This window comes from Cynocephalus volans, chromosome 8 (assembly GCF_027409185.1).
Source record: "Cynocephalus volans isolate mCynVol1 chromosome 8, mCynVol1.pri, whole genome shotgun sequence".
In the NCBI taxonomy this organism is placed as follows: Eukaryota; Metazoa; Chordata; class Mammalia; order Dermoptera; family Cynocephalidae; genus Cynocephalus; species Cynocephalus volans.
Window position 1 is genome coordinate 79,037,911 of NC_084467.1, and position 24,400 is coordinate 79,062,310.

The 24,400-nt window shown below is 35.1% G+C and overlaps 1 protein-coding gene across 3 annotated transcripts in view; it reads left to right on the forward strand.

The window, feature by feature from the left end:
* Window positions 1-623: 623 nt before the first annotated feature.
* The window catches only part of ZNF326 (zinc finger protein 326), a 28,214-nt gene continuing 4,437 nt past the window's right edge, over window positions 624-24,400 (forward strand). Inside the window, exons 1-11 of one of the 3 annotated variants that reach the window (XM_063105295.1) lie at window positions 624-768; window positions 3,070-3,114; window positions 8,587-8,622; window positions 8,717-8,828; window positions 11,023-11,428; window positions 13,776-13,974; window positions 15,922-16,033; window positions 18,829-18,976; window positions 20,136-20,235; window positions 22,127-22,257; window positions 23,530-23,625. In XM_063105295.1, the coding sequence (XP_062961365.1) occupies window positions 753-768; window positions 3,070-3,114; window positions 8,587-8,622; window positions 8,717-8,828; window positions 11,023-11,428; window positions 13,776-13,974; window positions 15,922-16,033; window positions 18,829-18,976; window positions 20,136-20,235; window positions 22,127-22,257; window positions 23,530-23,625 (1,401 nt within the window). In that variant the 5' untranslated portion in view covers window positions 624-752. Of the gene's footprint in view, window positions 769-3,069; window positions 3,115-8,586; window positions 8,677-8,716; window positions 8,829-11,022; window positions 11,429-13,775; window positions 13,975-15,921; window positions 16,034-18,828; window positions 18,977-20,135; window positions 20,236-22,126; window positions 22,258-23,529; window positions 23,626-24,400 lie in introns of those variants that run through there. The other 2 variants (XM_063105296.1, XM_063105297.1) reach the window with 2 other exon arrangements.

Consider the following 24,400-nt stretch of genomic DNA (forward strand, 5'->3'; position numbering starts at 1 on the left):
CAAAGTGGCAATAATACAATACCAGTATGTGTGTGTTTTTGAGTGCCATCCTTCAAGTTCTGGACAACTTCTGCCACAAATCCTCCCCGTCTGGGAAGTTTTACAGCTCTTGTATTTGCACCTTAAAATTCAGAACCGGATAATAGCTTGTCTTGGATCATTCTCATAATTGTTTCCCATTTAGCAATCTGTTCTTTGCTCACGGAGTACTCAAAACGTCCCAGACTTCTGTGTCTCCACGGCAGAAACTCCATAAATACTTGAAATATTTCTGATCACTAGTCAATAAAAAGCAAAACTTTGGTCGGCACTTGGCTTTATTAGTCAGGGCAGGAGGGAGGCATTTGAACCAGCCTCTCTCGCCAGGTTCAAACATGGCGGGCCATGAAGTGTTCCAGAACACTTAGCTCGCGTTCCCACACTCCCCGCCAGTCGTTGGCTCTCCTTTTTCACCTTCCTTCCCGGTAGGCGGCTGGGGAGGATCAGCACCCCGGGGCATGACAGCGGACCTGCTTCCCGCCCCACGCGAGGGCCCGCCCACCAGCCCGCGCCAGCCAATCGCGGGCTGCGCTGCGGCAACTGACAGCTCCAGCCGGCCCCTCCCGCCAGCCTCGCTGTGGCCTGCGGCTCCCGGGCCGGTAGCGACGCTCTCCGTCGCGCAGACTGGTCGTTTGGAACCGCGGGCAGCGGGCGGTTGTTGCCGGCCACAGCTTAGCCCAGAGCCGCCGAGGCCGTCGGCCCGAGCCTCCGCCATGGACTTCGAGGATGGTAAGCGTCCTCTGGCTGGTCGCCGCGGCGGACGGGAGGCGGGGTGGCCTGCGCAGGGGGTCTGTTTACCGTCTCAAGATGGCCGTGTGGGCTTTGTTCTGCCGGCCCGGAGGCCGCCCGCCCGCCCGCCGCGGGCTCGGCGCCTGGAGTCGGCCACTTTGGGGACCCGCGCGTCCCGATCCGGCCCGCCGGGCGCCCGCTGCCGGCGGGGACCTGGGAGCTCCGTGCCGGCCTCGGTGCCGGGAAGGACGCGCCCAGAGTGCGAGGGCCTCCGGGCTCGGGCCCCGGACTCTCTTGGTCTCTGAGTGGAAATTGCCCGACTCCTCCAACTTCCCAGTGTCGGGCAAAGGGGCGAGTGGGGCCTCCGTCACCTCTTCTCGTGTGCGCCCGACAGGGCAGCGACCCAGATCGTCCATTTAGTTAATCCTCTACCCTGGTTACTTCTTGCCAGATAGAATTTTCAGAGGCTTGTTCACGGTGATGTTTCTGGTTGTCTTAGTTTGAGATGAGTTTAAAGGGCGTCTTTTAAGTGATGTGTATAGGTAGATATTTATACATGATGGAAAGCAAAATATTTCCTGGTTAGCAAACTGGGATATTTACTCACCAAAATTACCTGGTGGTTAATACCTAATTTGAAATACTTCTGTGAACCAAAACACTTTTCTTTGGATTGTGTGTGATGGGACTTAGGTGAGGCAGAATTCTGGCACAACAATCATCAAATGCCCTTCACATTCAGACCTGTACACAGCTGCCTGTGTTGGACTTGCTGATTAAATAAACTGTATTTTAGCAATACTTTCCATCGTCTCTGTCACCAGTTCTTTAAACCGTTTCCACAGGGTCACAATGTAAAATTAATTTGATCTTCATCTTGTCTTCAAGTCTTGCCCAACTTTTGTAGGAATTCGATGTCGAGGTAAAATGGTATGTAATGACAGCATTAGGGAGACATGGGAAAGGGCTTGTATGATTAAACTGGATTTAATCCTGAGTAACCAGGCACTTCTAAATAAAACCAATTCACTAAGTAGTTGTTAAGGCTCTAACCTCACCAAAAAATGATCTTTAACATAGAATGAGATGTGATCTCAGCGTTACTGAAATGAGCTTTTGATTTTTTTATTTGATTTCATGCTACAAAGAGTTAAAGCTGCCAAATCTAAGTATATATGAAAGGAGACTGGACTAACTCTTGTGGATAGTTTTCAGTTACTTTGAAATGGGAAGTTCAGCCCTTAAGAGTAGCACACTTGGTATTTTTGTTTGTTTTAGTTGGACTTTGACTCATTTTGATATAGATACCTTTAAACTATGAATCTTTGAAATGGCCAGAGTTGGGAGTGAAAATAAAAAAATATGTTGTGTTTTCATGCTGAAGTTTGATGACAGTACCAACAAGGTACTGCAGAGGATAACAAGGGGGTGGAGGGCAAAAGGAACGTTCTCCCCCCCCCCCCCCCCCAGGTAATAAGGGAATCCATTATCTGTAGAGAATTGAGAAACAATAATAAAACTTAGAGTATCTTTTTATTTTCACCATCTGCCTATGATTCTAAGCAGTGTTCTCTCACTGCCTATCCTCAGCCACCACTGCTGTATTTGGGAGGTAGAATTTGACTAACAATGTATCTGGAGCCAATCCTGTGTAGCATAACAAGGTTCTCTTGTATCCAAATGACCACTGTATTAAATCCTGTTCTTTGAGTAATTATTTGTAAAGTTAACTAAAAGATTTAACATTTGTTAAATTAATTTTGACAAGGAAATTGGCAATATGATTTTCAGTGATGCCACATCTTGGATGAATATAGCACACACACATATACATATATGTGTTATATGCATTTCTCAGCTAAGAGCTTGAAATCTTTAGAGAGAAAATTAAGTGGTAAAAGAAATACTAACTTTGAAAATATTTTATATTACGTAGAATCAATTCTTGGATATCTCAATGGTTTTTGCATTATTTGATATGTAATTTAATCTGTCTTCCTTTTGTTAGTATAAATCAGTACTGGTTCCCCTCTTTTGGATGTTACTATACTGTATATCAGGTGTTATAAACTATTTTTACAGTACCATAATTTGGATGATAAACCTACCATTTTGGAGAGGTAGTGAAGAAAAAGAGATATATTTTCAAAAATAGAGTATTGGTAATTTTTTGTATCCTGATTTTTCAGATAATTGAGTTTAGGGCATTTAAAAAATTTTGTTTGTTTTTGAGTAGATAATATAAGTTTGGATTTTCATTAATATTGCACTGATTTCTTTCTGTTAAATATGTCTTCATAGATTACACACACTCTGCTTGCAGGAATACTTATCAAAGCTTTAATGGTAAGTATCCTCTTTCATTTGCTCTTGAATTTGTTGAGGGAATGCATTTCAGCTTTGCTCTTCATACCCATGAAAGTATCAGTGTAAAAAGCCAGTTCCACCTTATTTCAGTTCTTGTTTTGGCTCTTGATCTATCACTTTTCAGTGTTAATGCTGTCATACTATATATAGTATTTGAATTTGGGAATTTGAGATTAAAAAAAAGTTAGATATTATTCAGATTTGCCTTTTTGTCCATTTTATTTGAAATATACTTCTTTTAATTTATTCCAAAGGCCCTGATGACATTCTGAATGATGAATTACAAGACACTGGCTGAGTTCTTTTTGTTGAATTGAGGCTTTGATATTGAGAAATGTAGATTAAGTGGATTATTGGCTTGGTTCTATATAGCTTCTATTGTACTGTATTTTGATTTTGTTTTGGAGGTCATTTTTCTCAGTGTGTCTAACTGTATTAGCACATAAAGAACTGTCTAAGGGGCACATAAAGAAGCCTGATTATTTATTGACATAAGCATGACATTAGACTTGTGACTGCAGAGTTAGATAAAATCATGAGAGGTATGCAGAATACAATTGGATGTCTTTTTAATAGTTGTTACAAGTAAGGCCCTGCCAAACAAGGTAATAACACAAAAACGAATACAGAGTAATTCCAAGAGGTTAAAAAAGCATTATATGAAGGACTTGAGGGAGTGGCATTAAATATCCTGACATCTAGAGAATTGCAAAATCCAGCTGTTGTACAGAATATATTTATGAAATAAAACTGAAGCATATGTACTACAAAAGAAGACTATGCTGTTTTATGGGAATAATTACCATACAGCTAATTTTTATTTCTCATGTGTAAAGATTAAGAGAAACTTTGGATTTAATGTGGCTCAACATGTAGGAAGTAGTCAATATAAAGTGACTGCCAAAGAATATACTTTTGAGCAGGAGAGTACCATAACAAAACTACCAAAGGAAGTTTAATTTGTATCCACTCATAGGTTAGATTGAAAAGTAAAAATTAGCTAGAAACCCATTTCATAAATTCAGATGTAAAGATTTCAAGACCCTCAACTTGGGAAGTGACCATAGTAATTTAAAAAATATTAAGACTTTTTTCTGGAGAAAATTAGCAGAACTTGCAGGCTGACTAGTAATGGATAGAAAATTGAGAGGGTTGAATAAAAATGATTCCAGGATTTTGAGCTGGAGTGGGTAGGACTAGTGCTTTCACCAAAGAGAGAAAGAGAAATTTGGAATTATAGAAAGACATGACTGGGTTTAATCTCTAAACACATGACTTGAAATGTAGAATCATGCAGGGCCAGAAGTTTATTTCCTTCTTAATGTACAGTGTTGTAAAAAGATCTAATGTTATGACTTACGTTTTTTCTCTTTTAGTTTTAACAGTGGTTCTCATCTGAGGGTATCTATTAAAGTCCCCTGGGGAACTTTCTCATAGTATATATATGTTCAGGTCATACCTTAGAATTCTTGAATCTTAATTTCAGGGCAAGTGGTCTCTGGCTGTATATGTTGTGTAAAAGTGCTCTGAATGATTTTGGAATGCACTTCTGGTTAAAGATCACTGCTTGACAATAATTTGAGGTCTAGATTATCTCCATTTTACAAATGAGGAAATTAACTTTAGGGGTTTGATTTGAGTTTATTCAACAGATATTTAGTGCCTGCTGTGTATCAGATATTGTTCTAGGAGCAGGGAATACAGCAGTGAACAAAATGGACAGATATTCCTGCCCTTTTGGAGCTTCTAGTCTAGTGGGATGAAATAGACAGTAAATAAGATGAAGAGTAATATGTTTGTATGTCAGATGGTAATAATTGCTAGGGAGAAAAATAATGCAGGGAAGGGGGACAAGTGTATGTGTGTTGGAATTTTAAAGAGAGTCACTGGGAAGGACTCACCAAAAAGTGCCATCTAAGCATATATTTAAGGGAGATGAGGATGCAAGCCATCAGGCTATCTAGAGGAAGAATGCTATAGGCTTTAGAAAATAAAAGATGTATAGGTATCAAATGAAGCCAACAATGCACTTCACTGTTAGCATTGTATTTTCCAGCAACTGAAATGAAGTATAGAAGGCATTGGAAAGCATGTCAAGATACAGATTTCCACTACACCATTTTTGGAAGGAAGTAATATTTCCAGTGTCTACATTTTTTTTTTCTTTATATTACCTCTTCTTATATGAGTATAAACAGCAGATAGAAAAAGGTAGAACATTCCAGCTAGAGGGAACAGCAGGAACAAAGGTAGGGCTGAGAACATTGTGTTTCAAAGAGACTTAAGAAGACTGGCTTGACTAGAAGAGATGATTTTTGCCAGTCTTAAGGTTAGAGTGGTGAGGTGTAGCCAGAAGGCATTGAAAATCAAAGGTAATTTGCTTATATATAAGAAGCAATAGAAAGTGAAAACCTGAAAGAGTTGAGGGAGTGAACAGTGCAAATATAGGGGAAGAGCATTTCAGGCAGAGGGAGCAGCGGGTGCCAGAATTGGTGTACACCTGATGTGTTCTAGGAGCAGCAAGGGGCCTAGTGTAGCTGGAGTGGAATGAATAAGGGTGTATGGTAGATAATGAAGTTAAGAGGTGATGGGGTAGATCATATATGCCAGAATTTCTCAGCTTTCACACTATTGACATTTTGCATAGGATATAATTCTTTGTTGTAGGGAGATGTCCTGTGCATTGTACAATGTTTGACAACATCTCTGGCCTCTACACATTTGATGTCAGTAGCACCTGCCCCCTAGTTATGACAACCAAAAGTGTTTTCAGACATTGCCAATGTTCCCTTGGGTGTAAAACTGCTCCTGGTTAAGAGCCACTGGTATAGGGCCTTATAGGTTACTTTAAGTCTTTGGCTTTTACTTGGAAGCCATTGGAGGGTACTGAGCATTGGACATGATTTAACTTACGTTTTATTAAAATTATTCTGGTTATTGTCTTCAGAATAAACCTAAGGGAGCAAAAGTGGAAGCAGGAAAACCAGTTAGGAGGAGGTTGCAATAATCTAGGTGATAGATGCTGGTAGCCCGGACTAGGATGCTAGTAGTGTAGAGGTGGTAAAAACTAATCCCATTCTAGACTTGATGTCGCACATCTAGTTATTTTGATCATAAGTCAGTTTTTCTCCTCTACTCCACAGCTCCTTTCATGTGTTGTAATTGTAAATGAAGTTTAACATTTTTGAGCCTGTTATTTATGATAGAGTGATTTAAATTGTGCTCTGTATGAGATATATGAGCGTAAATTATACTATACACTTACCAACTCTAAGACAAATAATTGACTGTTTCCTCAGTCTAGAACTGTGTTGCCAAGATGTTCTAGCCACATGTAACTGTTGAGCACTTGAAATGTGGATAGTCTGAATATCTGCCAAATGCCCAAGTCTGAAAACCATAGTTATAGTATGTCAGTCTTTCTTTCTAGTAAAGAGAGTGTTCCTTGCAAAAAGTGGCTAATTTAATTCATAAACCAAATATTTGCACAATGGATTTTCCTGGAGACAGTTACGATACTTTGTTATTCAGCAATGTTGCTTTATGTGTACTTCCCATTTCACTACACAGAGTGTCACAGGGATGTGTACTCAAAGGTCACGATTTAATGCAATTAATAATTCTTACTGCTTCATCAGGGATATTCATAAGTGAAGATGGCATTTTAATTTTATTATTTTTTATTGTGAGTGCGTGATGTTAAAGAACATAATGATTACTAGTACGGTCTGGTGCCATTGCCTTGATTTGTGCTAAAGTGCCAGCGGTTTTACCCACCAGTGCTTTTGCAAGTTTAGTGTAGATGTCAACAGCATGAAAAAGGCAAATAATATTGTAGTATTATTTATGAAAATAGTTTTGACATTGTGGACCCCCTGAAAAGGTCTCAGCAACTCCCAGTGGTCAGCAGACCATTCCTTGAGAACTGCTGCTCTAAGATTTATAAAAAATTAGTAAAAATCAGACCGTTACCATAAGACTAGTGTAAATTTAAGATGCGGCCATAAATAGAGTTATCATAAGCCTCACATAAGAGTTACAGGCTTTTGTAAGTATTGAGAAGGGTGATACTCAGCTGAGACAATATCAAGAAAAGTTGTCTTGAATGCATTAGTATTTGAAATGGACTTTAAAAGATTAGAAAATTTCAATAAGCAAATATTTGGGGTGATAGAGGAAGATGTTTCTTGTAGAAGCAACAGCATGAAGGTAGACAGGAAGATACTATGGGACTTTGGGAAAGTCATTTCATCTCTTTGGACTTTAGTTCCCAAATCTAAAATGAGGAGATTGAATTTGATCATTTAGGGGTCAGTTCCAGGTTTAAAGTTGTAAGATTCTGAGTAGTATTTTCGTAAAGTTTTTGTTGTTATTATTATTGTTAGGACTAGAAATATTTAAATGATTGGAAATAAAGTTTAGTGTTTTAAAAATATAAATTAAGGTATTTGCTTTGTGTGTACGTACTATTGTATTTATTTATACGTAAAACTTGGGGCGGGTAGCAATGAAGGATTTTAATGGATTTTATAGGAAACGAATTCCAAATGGTTGTTTTAATTTTTCATTTTTATACACATTGTAAATTAATTTTGTTACATCTTTTGTTGTATTTATTTTTAATGTCAGAGGTTGGGATATAGGAATAATTGCAGTGTAAATAAATTATACTTAGTACCCTTATTGTGTTAGAATTTTTTTTTAATGTTAACATTGTTAGAATTCACGTTAATTTCCTTTATTCAAGGGAATTTGAAGATTTAAATATTTGTTGAGTCCATATTATTTACAGACACGGTGCCACAGATTGGTCCCAATTTTTTCAAAATTTTACTTTTAAAAAATATCTATTTCAGTTATTGTGAATGTGGCTAATTGAAAATGTAGTTCCTCTGAGTTTTTAGACATTTTGAGAGCAATTGGATGCAGAAAACAAGTATGGTAGTATACTTATGTCATAGTATAATTATGACAAAAATTTTCCCTTTTGACATTATTAAATGCTGATTTCTCTTGAGAATAGGAATCATGTATGAAGGTACTTCATAGTATTCCTGGAAAGATTTGTATTATCTATTAATTCTGTTTTTCCATGAACTTTCTGAAGTACCTTTATATTATTAATTATTTTTATATACACTGAAGTACCAATTCAGGGCCGTATAGTAGTACCCTAGTCAAATAATTATTGGCTAAGTTGGAAATAATTCTAATATAGAACTTTTTAGTTGATAATGTTTTTTTGAAATATCATACTTTGTTAGCAAATCTGATTTTTCAGTATATTATCATCTTTTTATTTTTTCCTTCAATGTATAGTGGGAGTTTACCTTAAATGTCAATGATGAATCATTATCTCAGGTGATTGATATGAATATCTTGTGTTTTATACAAAGATTCCTGAGGAGAATAGTGTATTTTACTGACAATTTCTTATTGACTCTCTTTTAGGAATGGATAGAGATTATGGCCCTGGATCTTATGGAGGTCTGACATTCAAGGATTTTTATCTAAAAATTCTTCTTTTGAGTGCCAGTAAAGGTGAGCGCCATTTAATTTTTTTCTTTTTAAACTCTTATAGGGATGGATCGTGATTATGGCCATGGATCCTATGGGGGTCAAAGATCCATGGATTCCTACCTAAACCAGTCATATGGCATGGACAGTCACAGTGGTGGTGGTGGGGGTAGCAGGTAAATTGCTTAATCATTTGGCCAAATAATTAGACAACTATAAGATTCTGGATATATCATTTTAAGTATTACTTAGGCATGTTATGATAATTGAACTTCACTGTTTGGTGCTGAATAATCACCTGAAATGTTTAAAGGTCTTAATTGATGGCTATAAGAATTACTGCAGGATCACCAGCAGACATTATTTTAGGAAAACCCCAGATAACTGTTATCATTTCTGTATAATAGTGTTGAGATATTCTGTCTTTAGCAGTGAACCTTTTTTTTTTAAAACTTATTTTACTTTTAATTCCTTGCCAATAGAAATGTCCTGAACATATAAAAATATGCTATTGGAAATATTATTTGTGAAGCTTTTTTTTTGAATGACTTTAAAAAAATCTTTCGTAATGTGGGGTGCTATATGTAAAGCAACAAAATGGTCTGACTAGAATGGATTTAATCGAACCAGTCTAGCAGCATTTAATTCCTAAGAAACATTTAAGATAGATATTCTTTTAATTTTAAATAAGTTGCAAGAGCATATTGTAGTAATAAGGATGTTCTTTAAATCATATCCAGGTTATTTATTGGCAGGTAATACTTACACCAAAAACACTTGTGCTCTAGGATAGAAACATTGTATTAAAGCCATGAATATGAGGGTACTTCAAAACGTTTGTGGAAAAATAGAATTAAAAGATAACGTGATTCTTTCCATGAACTTTTTCCTCGTGCTGTACCTTTGATTACAGTCTAGATTGTATTTATATTTCACTGTTGATATTGTGTAAAGCTTAAAACTAGTTAAACAACTACAGGCTTTAGAGTTTACCATATTTCAGGAAAAGTGGGTTTACTTTTTTGAGGCACAAAGATTCCTGCTGAATAAGTCAAACTAGTTAGATATTTGAAACTGTCATCCTTCTTTGTAAACTGAAGGATCCGGATTCCTTAATGATGTACTGAATGTTGCTTACTTTCCTTCTTTCTGCTTCAAGTGTGCCACTGTGGTTTATAGTACAGAAAAATCAAGAAAATGAACAGTTAATAATTTCGCTTATGTGATAGATGTTTTGAAAAATGTAGTTGGAAAGAGGAATAATTTTTATTTAGTCACTAGGATTCAGAAGTAAATAGTACTTTCTATTTAGTGATCTGTAAATAATTGAAGTAATATAACATTTAAATGTTTTAATATATAAATTTTTCCCTTTTACATTGTAAATATAATGTGCATAAACTATTTCTGTAGATTATATCATTTATCTCGTGTGTAATTGTGGACCTTTGTAAAACTGTGTTGTAAGATATCAAGCAACTTTTGTAATCCATGTATTAGATTTGTGGGAAGTAAGCTGATTTGTTTCTTCTGTTGACTCTATTAAAACCTTGGGGAGACTGTGTGCTCCCATTTTTAGAGTAGGTTTATGTGATAATTTCCTGATAGGAAATAATTTTTCAAATAATTGAAGACCTTATAAAATCTATGCTTTCTCATCTACCTTGAAATTTCATATGCAGAGGGTATATGTTGGTGTTCTTTTACTTTTATGTTCTATTTTATGTTTATTCTTCTAGATTTGTTAGATTTACTAGTCTACAAGTAACAAGTGATTGAGGATTGGTCATTGACTTTGGCTGAAGTTTGGCAGATTGTCAAATTTTATAACCAGAGATAATTCCCCAAATTTTGACTACTACAGACACAATGAAGCAGTTTTGTGATTTAGATTATTGGGGGTGCAAAAGGATCTCTCTGTGTCACAAATAGCCTACATCTGTGTAGTCTTCAATTTACGTCCCTATTGGAGGCCAAAGTATTGTAAATGTTTTGTAATTTTCAATATTAGGGATGGATTCAAAGAAAGTTTGAATAGTTTGTGAACTTTAGCAAATGACCTTTTCTAAGACTAGGGCTGGGCTTAAATAATGATAGACAAATCTTAATAAAATAGAAAAGCTACTAAAAAGCAGATTTTTAAGCTAAGATTTATTAAACTCAATTCATATTTAGAAACTGACTCAGATAGCTTTCTATCTGGTCTCATGCTGAACTGCCCAGCCCTAATCAAGAGTGAACAAAAGTAGAACTGTACAAACCATATAAATGAATTTTAGTTGATAAATGTCATCTGATAATTTGTCTTTTGAATTGTCTAACATTAGTAAGCTTACTTTTGTTTTTTCCCTCACTGTGCAACTTTTCCAGGTTTGGACCTTATGAGTCTTACGACTCCAGGTCTTCTCTGGGTGGGCGAGATCTGTACAGATCTGGCTATGGTTTTAATGAACCCGAACAAAGCCGCTTCGGAGGTAGTTATGGTGGTCGATTTGAGAGCTCCTACCGGAATAGCCTTGACTCTTTCGGAGGTAGAAACCAGGGCGGGTCTAGCTGGGAAGCACCTTACTCCCGTTCAAAATTGAGGCCTGGGTTTATGGAGGACAGAGGAAGAGAGAATTACTCTTCCTACAGCAGTTTTTCTTCACCCCATATGAAGCCTGCACCTGTAGGCTCTCGGGGGAGAGGAACGCCTGCTTATCCTGAAAGTACGTTTGGAAGCAGAAACTATGATGCTTTTGGAGGACCATCAACAGGCAGAGGCCGAGGCCGAGGAGTAAGTACAACAGAATCTTTTCGGATTCTTTTCACTAGTCACTCTTTTAAACCCTTTCAAGACCATGGTTTTCAACTAGAATAAACACTGTTCATCCCAGTGTATTTTGAAGAAAAAGTTGAGTCACAAACATAATTTTTAGGTTGACTGTAAAAGGTTTTCCCAGCACCTCAGAAAATAAGTGGCAGTTTGAGATGATTGTTCATGAAGTTGTGCCAAATCTCCCTTTATTGAAAAGGTGAGGATATTAGGTTTGGTCTAAAAGGGGTTAAAAGGAGTTGCATTTTTCCTTGTAAACACTAGCAGTTTTGCTGGTGAGATAGTTCTTGGATTATTGTAAAAGGTAACTGAACCCTTTTTGAGTTTTTGAGTAGGTTAAAGGTGCAATGTATGATAAAATGTTTATACTTTGTTGCTAAACTCTAGCAAGTTGAATTTCTTCAAAGCTCCATGTTTCACTTTAAACACAAGAGACTAATAAAAGTTGGTGAAAGATTAGGATAGCTTAGCCATGTTTACATGGCAAAGAAGTTGATGTGTACAATAGATTGTAGAATGATTTGTGGTCAGTGTATTTTTGCTAACTCACTGTCTTACAGTATGTCCTATTACTGGTTGTTTTATTTTCCCTCATGTCGCTAGCTTTACTGTTGAGAGATAATTTCCTCCCTGTACAGTTATGTTTAATGGCTCCTTCCTAGGAAGTAATATTTTGTAGATTATTACTTAAATGAGTAGATATGCTAGTCCTCAAGTGCTTAATTGCAGGATATATAGTGTAAAGATTATCCTTTATGTTCTTAGGTAACTTGATTGACAGGAAATTTTGTCTAGTAAGTGTATGAAGATTGTGGGGTTATTAAGTATTTTGATCATATAAAGAATGTTGTATTTTTGATATAATGTAAGAATTTTTTTAAGTCAGTTGCTCTTAATATTCTCTTTGCTGAGGAAAGTACTTTTGATAAAGTAGGGCAGATGTTTCTGTTTGTTAGCCTTTGGTACATCAGTGTAGTTTGTTATATTTGTGTAGAAGTTTTGCATTTTTAAGTTACTACTTAATTATGTAAAATGCATTGCACCTTTAATGGATAATTAATGAAGATTTTTCTGATGTGACTATGTAAGTTACCTGGAAACACTAATTTACTGAAGTCTACTAGGTTAGATAGGTATGTAAATGTAAGCAATTGATATGTTGCTGTTCTTCCAGACTTCATGATTATAGTTTAATTGAAAACAGTTGGGATAATAGGCTTTGGATTTCAAAAATGAAAATCTATTTCAGTTTGAAAATTTGGAAAACTCTTAAAATTTTCTATGCTGTATATTAGGCAAAGGATTTTTTCTTAATGAGACTTCAGATATCAATTTTGTTTTCATGATAGTGCAACAAATATTCCTGTACTTTGTATTTACCATTCTAGTCTGAATGGATTTTTTCTTTCCTCCTGTTAATGAAGTAGACGATCCAATAGGACCTTCATTTTTAATCTTCACTTGTACAATTCCCATTGGGTCCTTCTCTTCAGATTACTCCTCAATCTTTATCTTCTAAAAGTAAGATTAGCAGAATAAATTTCTGTGGACATCTGGCCTCTTGGTGTAGTGGATTTTAGTAATGACAAGAGAAGAGGAAGGGACACAAAGAGTCGTTTGGATGCATGACTCTTCATCTGTAAACTTTTGCTTCTTGGGTTTCTTGGTCAAAATATATTTCTCTAGGTAAGAATGTGAATGGAACGTCAGATGCAATTCTTTATCTGAAGTGTGTCTTGGAAGTTGATGCATGGTTATGCTTTAACTCTCCTATTTCATACTAATGTTCCATCTCGCCTTCTCATTCCCTTTTTCAACAGGGAGAAATCCTAAATGATTTCTGGATGTTTTTTTACTTCAATCTACAAATATGGTCTTCTTTGTGTATCTTAGATTTAAGCCAGGTTTTAGTAAAATAAAGATTTCTTTTAAGGTCTTTTCATGGGAAAACATCAGTTAGGAACTCTGAAGAGGAGTTGTCAGAGAGTTGTACAAGTGGTACCATTCTGACAGGCACATATGTTGTTTATGATCTCAAGTAATTTTGAATTGTAAAAGTGAAAAAATAGATAGGAAATATCCATATTTGTTCTACTGGAAATAAAAATACAAATTCACTGGATTTGAGTTCATGTAATAATTTACAAAGTTTTTCAATGTGTTTTTTCAGAGTGGACATGTAAAATTTAGTTACATTCCAGGGAATTTTCAGGTGAAAATTAGTAGATAAATAACATGAAAATTTTGTATGAATTCATGTTTTTTCTTTGACACTATGCTGATTTTTCTTGATTTTACAAATTTACAGCATATGGGTGATTTTGAAAGCATTCATAGACCTGGAATTGTTATTGACTATCAAAACAAACCCACCAATGTGACAGTTGCTGCTGCAAGAGGAATAAAGAGAAAAATGATGCAGCCATTTAATAAACCCAGTGGAACCTTTATCAAGAAACCCAAGCTAGCAAAACCTATGGAGAAGATGAGCCTCAGCAAGTCACCCAGTAAGTAAGAGAACATAATTCCTGTGATTTAGGATACTTTTTATTTTTTTAAATTCAATACTTTAGGGGAACTTTTCCATATCTATATAGAAAAACTGCATAGTAATTATAATTATAGAAGTTAGATCCATGAGTGACTTAGTGTAGTTATTAATTAGTCATGAATACCCAAAGATACTTTTACAATCACATGCCTTGGTCCACCACTTTTCCCTAAATCCTGAGAGATGGGGCCAGAAAAATCTATATTTTGGGTTTTTTTTTTTTTTGTGTGTGTGTGTGTGTGTGTGTGTGTGTGTGTGTGTGTGTGTGTGTGTGTGGCTGGCCTATATGGGGATCAGAACCCATGTTATATCCAACTGAGCTAACCAGCGAGGCTTGTTAGAAAAATATATATTTTTAAGAAGTCCTTACACATGATTTTGGTCCAGACCCCTTTCTTGGGTTTTATATTTATTGTTGGAGGTATTGTTGATGGAAATGGTATGTCATATCACATAGAATACCCTTTATGAGGAAAAAGGGAAGAAAATTTTCATGGTCCTTGGTACTAGAAAAAGCTGTGCTTCTTTTAGAAAATTAATTTGGTTTTAATCTTCCTAATGTGATGACTCTTAAGAGGTAATCATATTTCTATTTTTACATTGACTGTTAAAAAATTTAGAGCCAATCTGAAAATTAAATTAAAAACAATTTTATTTATGATAGCATCAATAAGAATCGATTACTTGGAAATAAGTTTAACAAAAGAAGTGCAAAACCTATACTCTAAAAACTGCAAAATATTATTGAAAGAAATTAAAGAAATCTAAATAAATGGAAAAATTAAATAAGTATTCACATATTGGAAGGCTGAACATTATTAAGATGGCCATACTCCCCAAGCTGACTTACAGATTCAGGACAGTCCCTATTAGAATTCCAACTGACTTCTTTGCAAAAATTTACAGGCTGATTCTAAAACTCATAGGGAATTGCAAGGGACCTAGAATAGCCAAAGTATCCTTAAAAAGAAGAACAAAGTGTTCTTCTTTGAACAAAGTTCTTCTAACTCACACTTCACAATTCAAAACTTTCTATAAAACAATGGTGATCAAGACAGTGTGGTACTGGGCAGGGACAGGCATATAGATCAGTGAAATAGAACTGAGAGGCCAGACATAAACCCACACATCTATGGTCAGTTGGTTTTTTAACAAGGTGTCAAGATTATTCAATGGAGAGAGAATAGTCTTTTAAACAAATGGTGCTGGGACAACTGCATAGCTACATGCAAAAGCTGAAATGCAAGACTTTGAATCCAAGACCTAAGTTATAAAGCTCTTAGAAGAAAATGTAGGGGTAAGTCTTTATGACTTTGGGTTTGGCAAGGAATTCTTAGATATGACATCAAAAGCATGAACAATGAGAAAAAATAGATAAGTTGGACTTCATCAAAGTTAAAAACTTTTTGTGCTTCAAAGGATGCCATGAAGAACGTGAACATATATACTTTTCACACAATGGAGAAAATATTTGCGACTCATATATTAATAAGAGACTTACATCCAGAATATTTAAAGAACTCTGACAACTCAATAATAAAAAGACAAATAGCCTAATTAAAAAGTGGGCAAATTGTCTGAACAGATATTTCTCCAAAACAGACAAATGGCAATAAACACATGAAAAGGTGCTCAGCAATGAGTTATCAGGGAAATGCAAGTCAATACCACACTACGTACCACTTCACACCTTCCTGGATGGATAGAATCAAAAGACAGATAATAAGCCTTAGCAAGAATGTGGAAATACTTGGGTAATCTCAAACTCTGATTTTTCTGGCTAGTTCAATTTAGAGTGTGATCACTAAGTAAACCCTCTATGTCTGTACTTTAAGAACTGGTGATTGAAAAGGGAGAATGGAAAAGTGATTTTTAGTTTTAACTGTTTTGTTTGATATTCTAGCAAAAACTGATCCTAAAAATGAAGAAGAAGAGAAGCGACGAATTGAAGCTCGGCGAGAGAAACAAAGGCGCAGAAGAGAAAAAAACAGTGAGAAATATGGAGATGGCTACAGGTTTGTGTTCAGTAGAGTCAGAAAAGTGGGCTCGTTAAAAAAATAGTTTCCTAGAAAAGGCAAATGCATCAACTGTAATATGAAAAATTTTGAAGGACTATAATTAATATTTTTTTAAAGCATTTTCTCTGAAATCTTCCCATGTACAGCTTATGCTAGAAAAATCAAGAATATAAAAATTAAAAGTAAATTTATTGTATTTCCCATTCAACTATATTTTTGTTCTTTAAAAGTTAACTTATTTATGTAGCATGAAAGGAATGAAATGTTTGACAGAAATGAATTTTCTAGGTAGCTAAAACTTTATCTTATTTTAAAAGATAAAATTTTAAGAGAAGAATCAGCAAATGTTTTGATGGAAAGTTTTTAAAAATGTGTGGCTTTCCTTCTGTGTAAAATAGGATACTCTTTGTTATTACTTGGTCTTGACATATACATTAGTTTTGTTTATGTAAAAAGTAGTAAAAAAAATTCATTTGCATCCAAATTCCCCGATGTTTTTTGTTTGTTTGGCCTGTCTTTGATATTATTCCTCTAGGTATACTTGTGTTATCTTTGTGTCTAGCTTTAGTAATCTCCTATTCTTTTTTTGGTTTGTTGCTCCTAATTTTCTGGGACCTGAGAAAAGTAAGATTAAACTTATTAAGAATTAATGCATACTGGAATGTATTGAGTACAGGGGTTAAAAAAAAAAAAGAGTTCATAAAAAGAAGTTCTAGTTTTAAGAGCACTGCTATTTTTGGTCCTTGTGAGTATCTCTCCCACTTTTCATCTCTTGAAATTCCTTCTTTTGGCCGAGGTAACAGGCTTAGTTACTTTGGTTTGGAAATGAATTCAAGTTAACACTTTATATCAAATGTGTAGGAGTCTAAAAATAGTTTTTCATTAGAAGATTAATTTTTCTATTTATCCTATGAGCACTTTTTCCATTAAAAATTGTAGGTTTGGATATGATATACCTATGTTAATACAATAAATATTGTGATTTGGAGGAAATGAAAGAACTGAACTTTCATTTAGCTTTTTTTCCAATAACTGTAAATATAAACCTGAAGGTATAACCAAAAGAATGCCAGTTCAACTAAATTGTCAGTTTAGGATAAGAATTCTTTAAAACAGTTTAAAATTATTTTAGTTTATCCGAGCAGTTTTACTTTGAGTTAGGAATATTAGAGATTGATGGTAATGACTCTTTTTGTGATGTCTTCCTTTGGATATTTGAATGCTTCAACATAAATAAAGAGATTGGAAAGGTGACTATGTATACCTTAAGGGTAGGTATACACCTTTTCAATCTCTTTATTTATGGGGGAAAGGGATGGATGTTTGAGAGGTGTACACAAACAACAGTATATGGTGAAGAGTGCCAAAAGAGAAGTGCAAAGTACTCTTATGAAAGATAACTTCTAAATAAGAGCGCTGGGAAATCAGGGGAGGCTACATGATAGAGGAGGAGGTATTTGAACTTATCTAGGAATGGTAACATTGAAGGAGGAGTTGGGAGGAGAGGCAGCCCAGGTAGAGAGCATGGCTTGAAGTAAAAGCAAAGAAATAGAATATTGACATTCAGGAAATGGAAAGCCAGGTTGGCTGGTTAGCTCAGTTGGTTAGAGTACAGTGTTATCACCAGGGTCAAGGATTTGGATCCCTGCAGTGGCCAGCTGCAAAAAAAAAAAAAAAAAAAAAAAAAAAAAGGAAGAGGAAGAAAATGGAAAGGTATGTAGATATGACTCTAGAAGGGATAAAGGTATAATCTAATTTAAGCATTTAATGCTAGACAGTGTTAAAGGCATTGATGTGTAAAGCCAAAAAGAGATAGAAGAGATTAGGGAATTTCCTGGATGGCAGCTGAAATGTTTTTTTGAGCCTTTGGAGCAGTAATATGCTTGTTACTTCCTTAAGGAAGTAACTATTGTGTGCTAGGAACTGTTCTAAGGGCTTTATACATATTAATATTTTTTAATCCTCACAACACCTCTATAAAGGTTTTCATCTCGTTAAGGATAAGAAAACTAAGGCCCAGAGAAGTTAAGCAACTTGCCCATAGTCAAAAGAAGGAGCTAGGATATAAACCCAACAGTTGGCTCCCCAGCCCATACTCTCAACCAGGGAAATAAATCTAATAGCAGTGCAAGGAATTAATTGTAAAATGGAGACTAAAGACAGAAACTAGTTAGGGAGACTCTTGTCATAATTCCAGGAAAAAGAAGTAACAATATACATAAGATAGAAACAGTTAAATGGGAGAATTTAAGAGCCTCTCATCCTGGGGTGGTTCTTCTGCTTCTAAATATGTAAATTTGTCCAGTCCAGGCTATTAGTCACCCTTAAGTAGTGTTTAGGGGGCAGGTCTTTTGATTACCTAAGAGCCCCCTGGAGTGAATTATGGTTGTCTGGTGTGCCACCTGGCCTTGCTGATACTACCTTAGTGGTTTACAAGCTTGAGGATGGATGAGTGTAAAATAACATGTGGAGCTTTGGAACTTGATACTTGTGGTTTGCTTTGGCTTTTTAATTGGCCTATACTTGAAATGGATAGCTTGTAGACCCACTTACTCTTTTATATTCAGAAGCTCCCAGATAGGCCAGAAATACAAAGTTGTATAATTATAATGACTGTGCTGTACAAATAGGTACTTAAAGAAATACTATTTTTTCTAACTTAAGGTAAATTTAAATCAATTGTTAAATGGAAGAAAGGAAGTCATTTATGCTAGTAAAATCAGTTTCAGTAGTATCTTATGAATGCTAAGTGAATAAGGCAATATCTAAAGAAAACTTTTTTTTCCTTATAGGATGGCATTCACATGTTCATTTTGTAAATTTCGAACATTTGAAGAGAAAGATATTGAACTGCATCTGGAAAGTTCTTCACACCAGGAAACATTAGATCATATTCAGAAACAAACGAAATTTGATAAAGTGGTTATGGAGTTTTTGCATGTAAGTAGCTGTTTTTGAAGTGAGAAGCACTTTATCTGATGTGAATTTTCTATAATTTCATTTTTTCACAGCTACCCATTTCTTTCATTTTATATTCTAAAAATTTAATTTACCGTTTATTTAATGAAAGAGTAGTAAAACTAACCCAGAATTAGATGTGAGTTCCTTTCTAGTAGAATTTGGATTTGTTATTTGAAAAATCATTTTACATTTTTCACAGTAGTTTCTGGTAGAGATGTTAGAGAAAGGATTCCTTTAACAACTATTTATTGATGCAGTCAGCTATCCATTGAGAGTCTACTACATAGCTGGGGTTGTGCTCGGTGCTTTCCTTGATTATATCAATTGAGCCTCATAACACCTTATTTTTTAATATGAAAGATCATGCTCAGAGCAGTTAAGCAACTCTATCAGTAAGTGGCAGAGTCTGAATTCAGAGTCAGAGAGCCTGGTGTCTGTTTAGTGTCCTTTGTATTATTAGTATATGGTCATCAGTTTAACAGTTTTTCTTGAATACCTGTGAAAGGTGCTATGTCAGGCACTAAAGATGCAGATACTGCTGTCAATGAACTAACAATAATTGGAAACAGAAGACATTTACAGATACTCAGATAGTACACTTAAGTGACAATGCCAAGAATGCGGAAATATTTGTTGGGGTTTGGAGAAGGGGAAGATAGTTGGGACCAGGAATACTTAAAGAAGGGACTTGAGCTGGACTGGTAATTGTACATAAAATTAATTTGGGCAGAAGAGATAGAATTATTAGAAGGTTAGAAATACAGTGGTCATTCAGACCTCTGTATTTACAGAATTGGGTTCCTTAATTAAAATTTCTTTTTGTAATTTCCTTCCTTACCATGTTCCTATCTGTCATTTATGACTTAAATACCCACTTACCCTGTGAAGACCTTGACTATTCCAGCCCTCTTTGGTCTCTTTCTCTGTATGCCTAAAATATATTTTGAAAGATGAATACTTTTCGTAGTTTGCTAGTATTTTATGACTGTCTTCAAATAAATCATAAGCTCTTTGATATTAGTTCAGATATTAGTTCTTATGTAGCAGACATTGTATCTTCCATAGGATGAGCATGGTTCTAAGCATATACTAAGTGCTTATTGAAAACTATATGGATTCTTCCTGTTTTGTTTTCTAGGAATGCATGGTGAATAAATTCAAGAAAACATCTATTCGTAAGCAACAGACAAATAATCAAACGGAAGTAGTCAAAATAATAGAAAAAGATGTTATGGAAGGTAAGTATTTAACCAAATCGTTTTAGAAATTTACATCTACATTTTATATAGTATAACCCGTTTCAGTGTCAGTGATAACCCCTGAGAGTGATATAGTACAGAGTTATATATGCTGTAGCCCTGAGTAGATTCTCAGAAATGAACTTTACCTTCCTATCCTCATGCTTACAAATGTATCATGTGTTGTTACCTCCGTCACTTCAATTTTAGAGAAAAAGTCATCTTTTCCTTTAGGTGAAAGATACTTCTTCCATGTCCTCTGTCTCTCTTATCCCTTCTCATCTTTGTAAGTTCAAATCATGAACTCTCCTGGTCTTCAATTTTTCCTTCTCTTGTGATTTCATATCTGAAGCCTATAAACATGCTCTTTTTTGAAAAAACAAAAACAAAAAAGGAAAAAAAGAAAGAAACAGACACTAGTTCTCCTAAAACCTGCCTTTTAAATGGCCAGCTTCTTTAAGCATAGCCCACACTCTGTTTCTTGCCCTCCCATTTATTACTTTATGCACAGTAAACAACTTTCTGCTGCTGTTAGTCTACTGAAACTGCTCTGACAGAAGTTACTAACACCAACTTTTGTAGGTCCTTTTGAATCATTGACTTCTGTAACATTTTTCAATAACTACATTCTATGTGAATCTTTCCTTCTTTGGTTTCTGTGGCACCTCACAGGCCTAATGTTCTCTTTATCCCTTGTCATTTTTTTAGTCTTTGTGCTTTTTTTTTCTTTTAGTCTTTTAGAATTTGGTATTTTCCAGTACTCTGTCATTAGCCCCATTATCATCTCCCTTTCCATTCCTTCCTGATGAGTTCCTTTACTTACAGAGCTTAAATGAACATCTGTATGTTGATTACTTATGAATCTATGTCTTTAGCACCGATTTCTCTTCTGAGTGCTAGTTTCATACATTCAGCTGCCTACCAACATCTCTTGAACAGTCACAAAAAATTAACATCTCCCCAAAATTTATCATCTCCTTGAGCATACTCCATTCCACAAGGAAAACAAAAACTCACAAATATCTCTTTTATTTATCTTAAGTGGCCCTACTATCTACCAAAGTTAGAAGTATGGGTTTATCCTATTTTTTCCTTATCATATACATAGCACTTTGTCCTAGTCTATCTTTTAAATATTTTCCAAATCTGTTTCTTTACCTACTCTTTATTGCATTTGTAGAAATTCTTACCCGTTCTTTTGACAGTTGTAGTGTTTTCCTATTTTCCTTATTTCTAGTCTTTCTTATCTCTAATTCTACTACGTGATCTCATTAGTTCAGGAACTTTCAGTGGCTCCCCATCTTCTACAGGATAAAGTTCAAATTCCTAGTCTTGGCACATAAAGCTCTTTATAACATAGGCCCTCCTCTTTTTTCTTTTCTCTTCTTTGTCCCTTCTTTATACTCTGTGCCCCAGCTGTACCTAATTACTTGCAATTCTCAGAGTGCCATTTTCTCTCATACCTTTCCCTTGTATATACCTTTGCCTGTAATAAACCCCAATCACCATCTTCAAGTTCCAACTATACATTGTTCTTTTTGAATCCAATTTTGATATCTTTTTTCTGTAACAACCCACAATAATCATGAAAATTCTTATTTTACTATTAAAATCAACATATATTTTCCTTCATATTTTTTGGGGATAGACTTATAAGCCTCAGAGCCTGATTGTGTACTATGCTTAGGAAATACAATGTAACTGCACCTTTAATTTTAATCAGTTATCTATATATTAGTTTTATAGAAAAACTCAACATAAACCTACATACTCTGATCCTTTTTTTGGAAGAAGGGGTATAAATAATCATGGAAACTAAGTAGTAAAAACTTGATCTCTGAGAAATAAGAATATGTGAATCATTTCTTTAATACTTGGATTTCTCTTGTAGGTGTTACTGTGGATGATCACATGATGAAAGTGGAGACTGTTCACTGCAGTGCTTGTAGTCTGTATATCCCTGCTTTATATAGTTCAGTTCAGCAGCACTTAAAATCTCCTGATCATATAAAAGGGAAGCAGGTAAGTTAGGATCTATCTCAAAAAAGTCATTGAATTATCTATCAATCCCTTATTGCCCTTTGGCCATTGTTTCACATCCATCTACTTCCATGCAGTCCTATTAATCTCATATGTGAATAAGTATACTCAGAGAGGCAGTATAGCATACTGGTTAACATGGTGGGCTCTGGAGCAAGACTTCCTGGTTCAGTATGTAACGTATGTTAAGCAAGTAAATTAACGTTTCTTTGTCCAAGTTTTCTTATTTGTAAAATGAGGATGGATAATCATTCTACTCTTATGTGATTGTTGAAGGATTAGATGAATTAAAAGTGGTCCTACCATCTACCAATTAGAGGCAATTAAAATAGTGCCTGGTAATAAATAGTAAGCATTTAGGAAATCATAGCTGTTGAACTGTTATTTTATTATTAACTTTTAAAACAGTCTTGTGAGTGTATGTGTGTGTGTTTTAGAACAAAAAAGCAAAGATTTGAAATAACTGATATATTTTTCTCATGGTTGGGGAAAATTAATTTGAAAACTAATATTACCAGTTAACATTGTTACATTTTTTGAGAATATTCCTGAAAAACTTACTTTCTTTTTGATTAGCATATTTCTGCTTCAAATGTTTATATTGTGGGAAACTAGTTCATTTGAAAAGCAGATTTAAAGATTCAAATATTAAAACCTTAAGTTTCTAATAGAGCATATCTAAGTCTTAAATTTATGTTTTGTATTGAAGTGAACTTCATTTAACTTGGACTTCTTTAGGCACTTTGAGCACATACAGTCTTTTTTTTTAATCTTTGTCCTTTCTTTGCTCTTGATATTCCCTTGACACCTTTTTGGCAGTTAGATGTTCCATATTATTACCTTTTCTCCTCTGTGTAAGGCAGTCTTGTGGTAACCATGGTCTAGAGGAAGACTGATTACTCTTGTAGTATGTAAATTTATTCTTTTTTGATAGTATGAAAATTAGTAGTTGGGGGCTGGTGAGGTGTATGTAGAGTAAAAAAGAGAGAAAGCAACTATCTAGTAGATCTAAACTTATAGTATTTGGGGACTGAGTGTTTTCTATTGAACTTATTGGCTTATTGAATCTTCATTGTCTTAATCCACAGATGAATAAGATTGTGGTCACAGTAGCTGTTGTTGCTCTGTAGCTTAATTTGACAGGATATAAATCATTTAAGTATAAGGATTTGAGCATAAAATGTAATTTTAGTTTTGGAAATATTTTTCATGGCATCGTTTTCAAGTACCCTCTGTGTGATCTCTTTTTCATAGGCTTATAAGGAACAAATAAAAAGAGAGAGTGTCTTGACTGCTACAAGCATTTTAAATAATCCAATAGTGAAGGCACGATATGAACGTTTTGTTAAGGTAAGATTTTAGGGCAAAAGCTTTCTGGGTAATATTGTAGTACTCCAATAATTAAATGGTAACATAGTAATCCTTTGTGATATTTAAATATAGTACAACATATTAGGAAGAATTTTACTTACTATCTTGAATATTGGTAAAGCATCTTTTTTCCTGATTGTTGGGATTGAGAAGGGGAGGGGAGTAGTAAATGATGCCTCTCTTATCTCCTTTTAGCTCTGAATCAATTGAGAGATACACAAAAGTCACATAGAACATCAAAATGTCAGCTTTATTCTTGATTTAAAAAAAAGGTTGACTTGGAAAATATGTTTTAGATATGTAGTTACTGTGGACTTTAATAATTCACTCTTAAATTAGGTAGACTTACCTCTCCCCCAACTTCTATTACTGGCCCAACTGGACAACAACAGCCTTCCTCTACTTAGCCACATGTCCTAGGATGTACTAGAATGTATCCTCTCAGTTGCTAGGAAGACCAAAAGAGGGAACTCAGAAGGGATTGAGTTGTCCATGCCCAGTTTCTTTTTCCAGGCATACTAATTGGATAAGTCATTGCTCTTCCTTGGACAAAAGCTGGAAGGGAAGCAGGAGGTCAGATGTGTTACTCTAGAAGAAGCTCCCTGATGAAATCAGGAAGCCAGAAGAAAGGAGATTTGCCCATAATTTTTGGAAACTCAGTTTTGAACAATTGGGTATACTTGGCCCACTTTATCCTCAAGATTTTTGCCATATATTATTATTTGAATCCTTGTTTACACAAAATTTCATATGA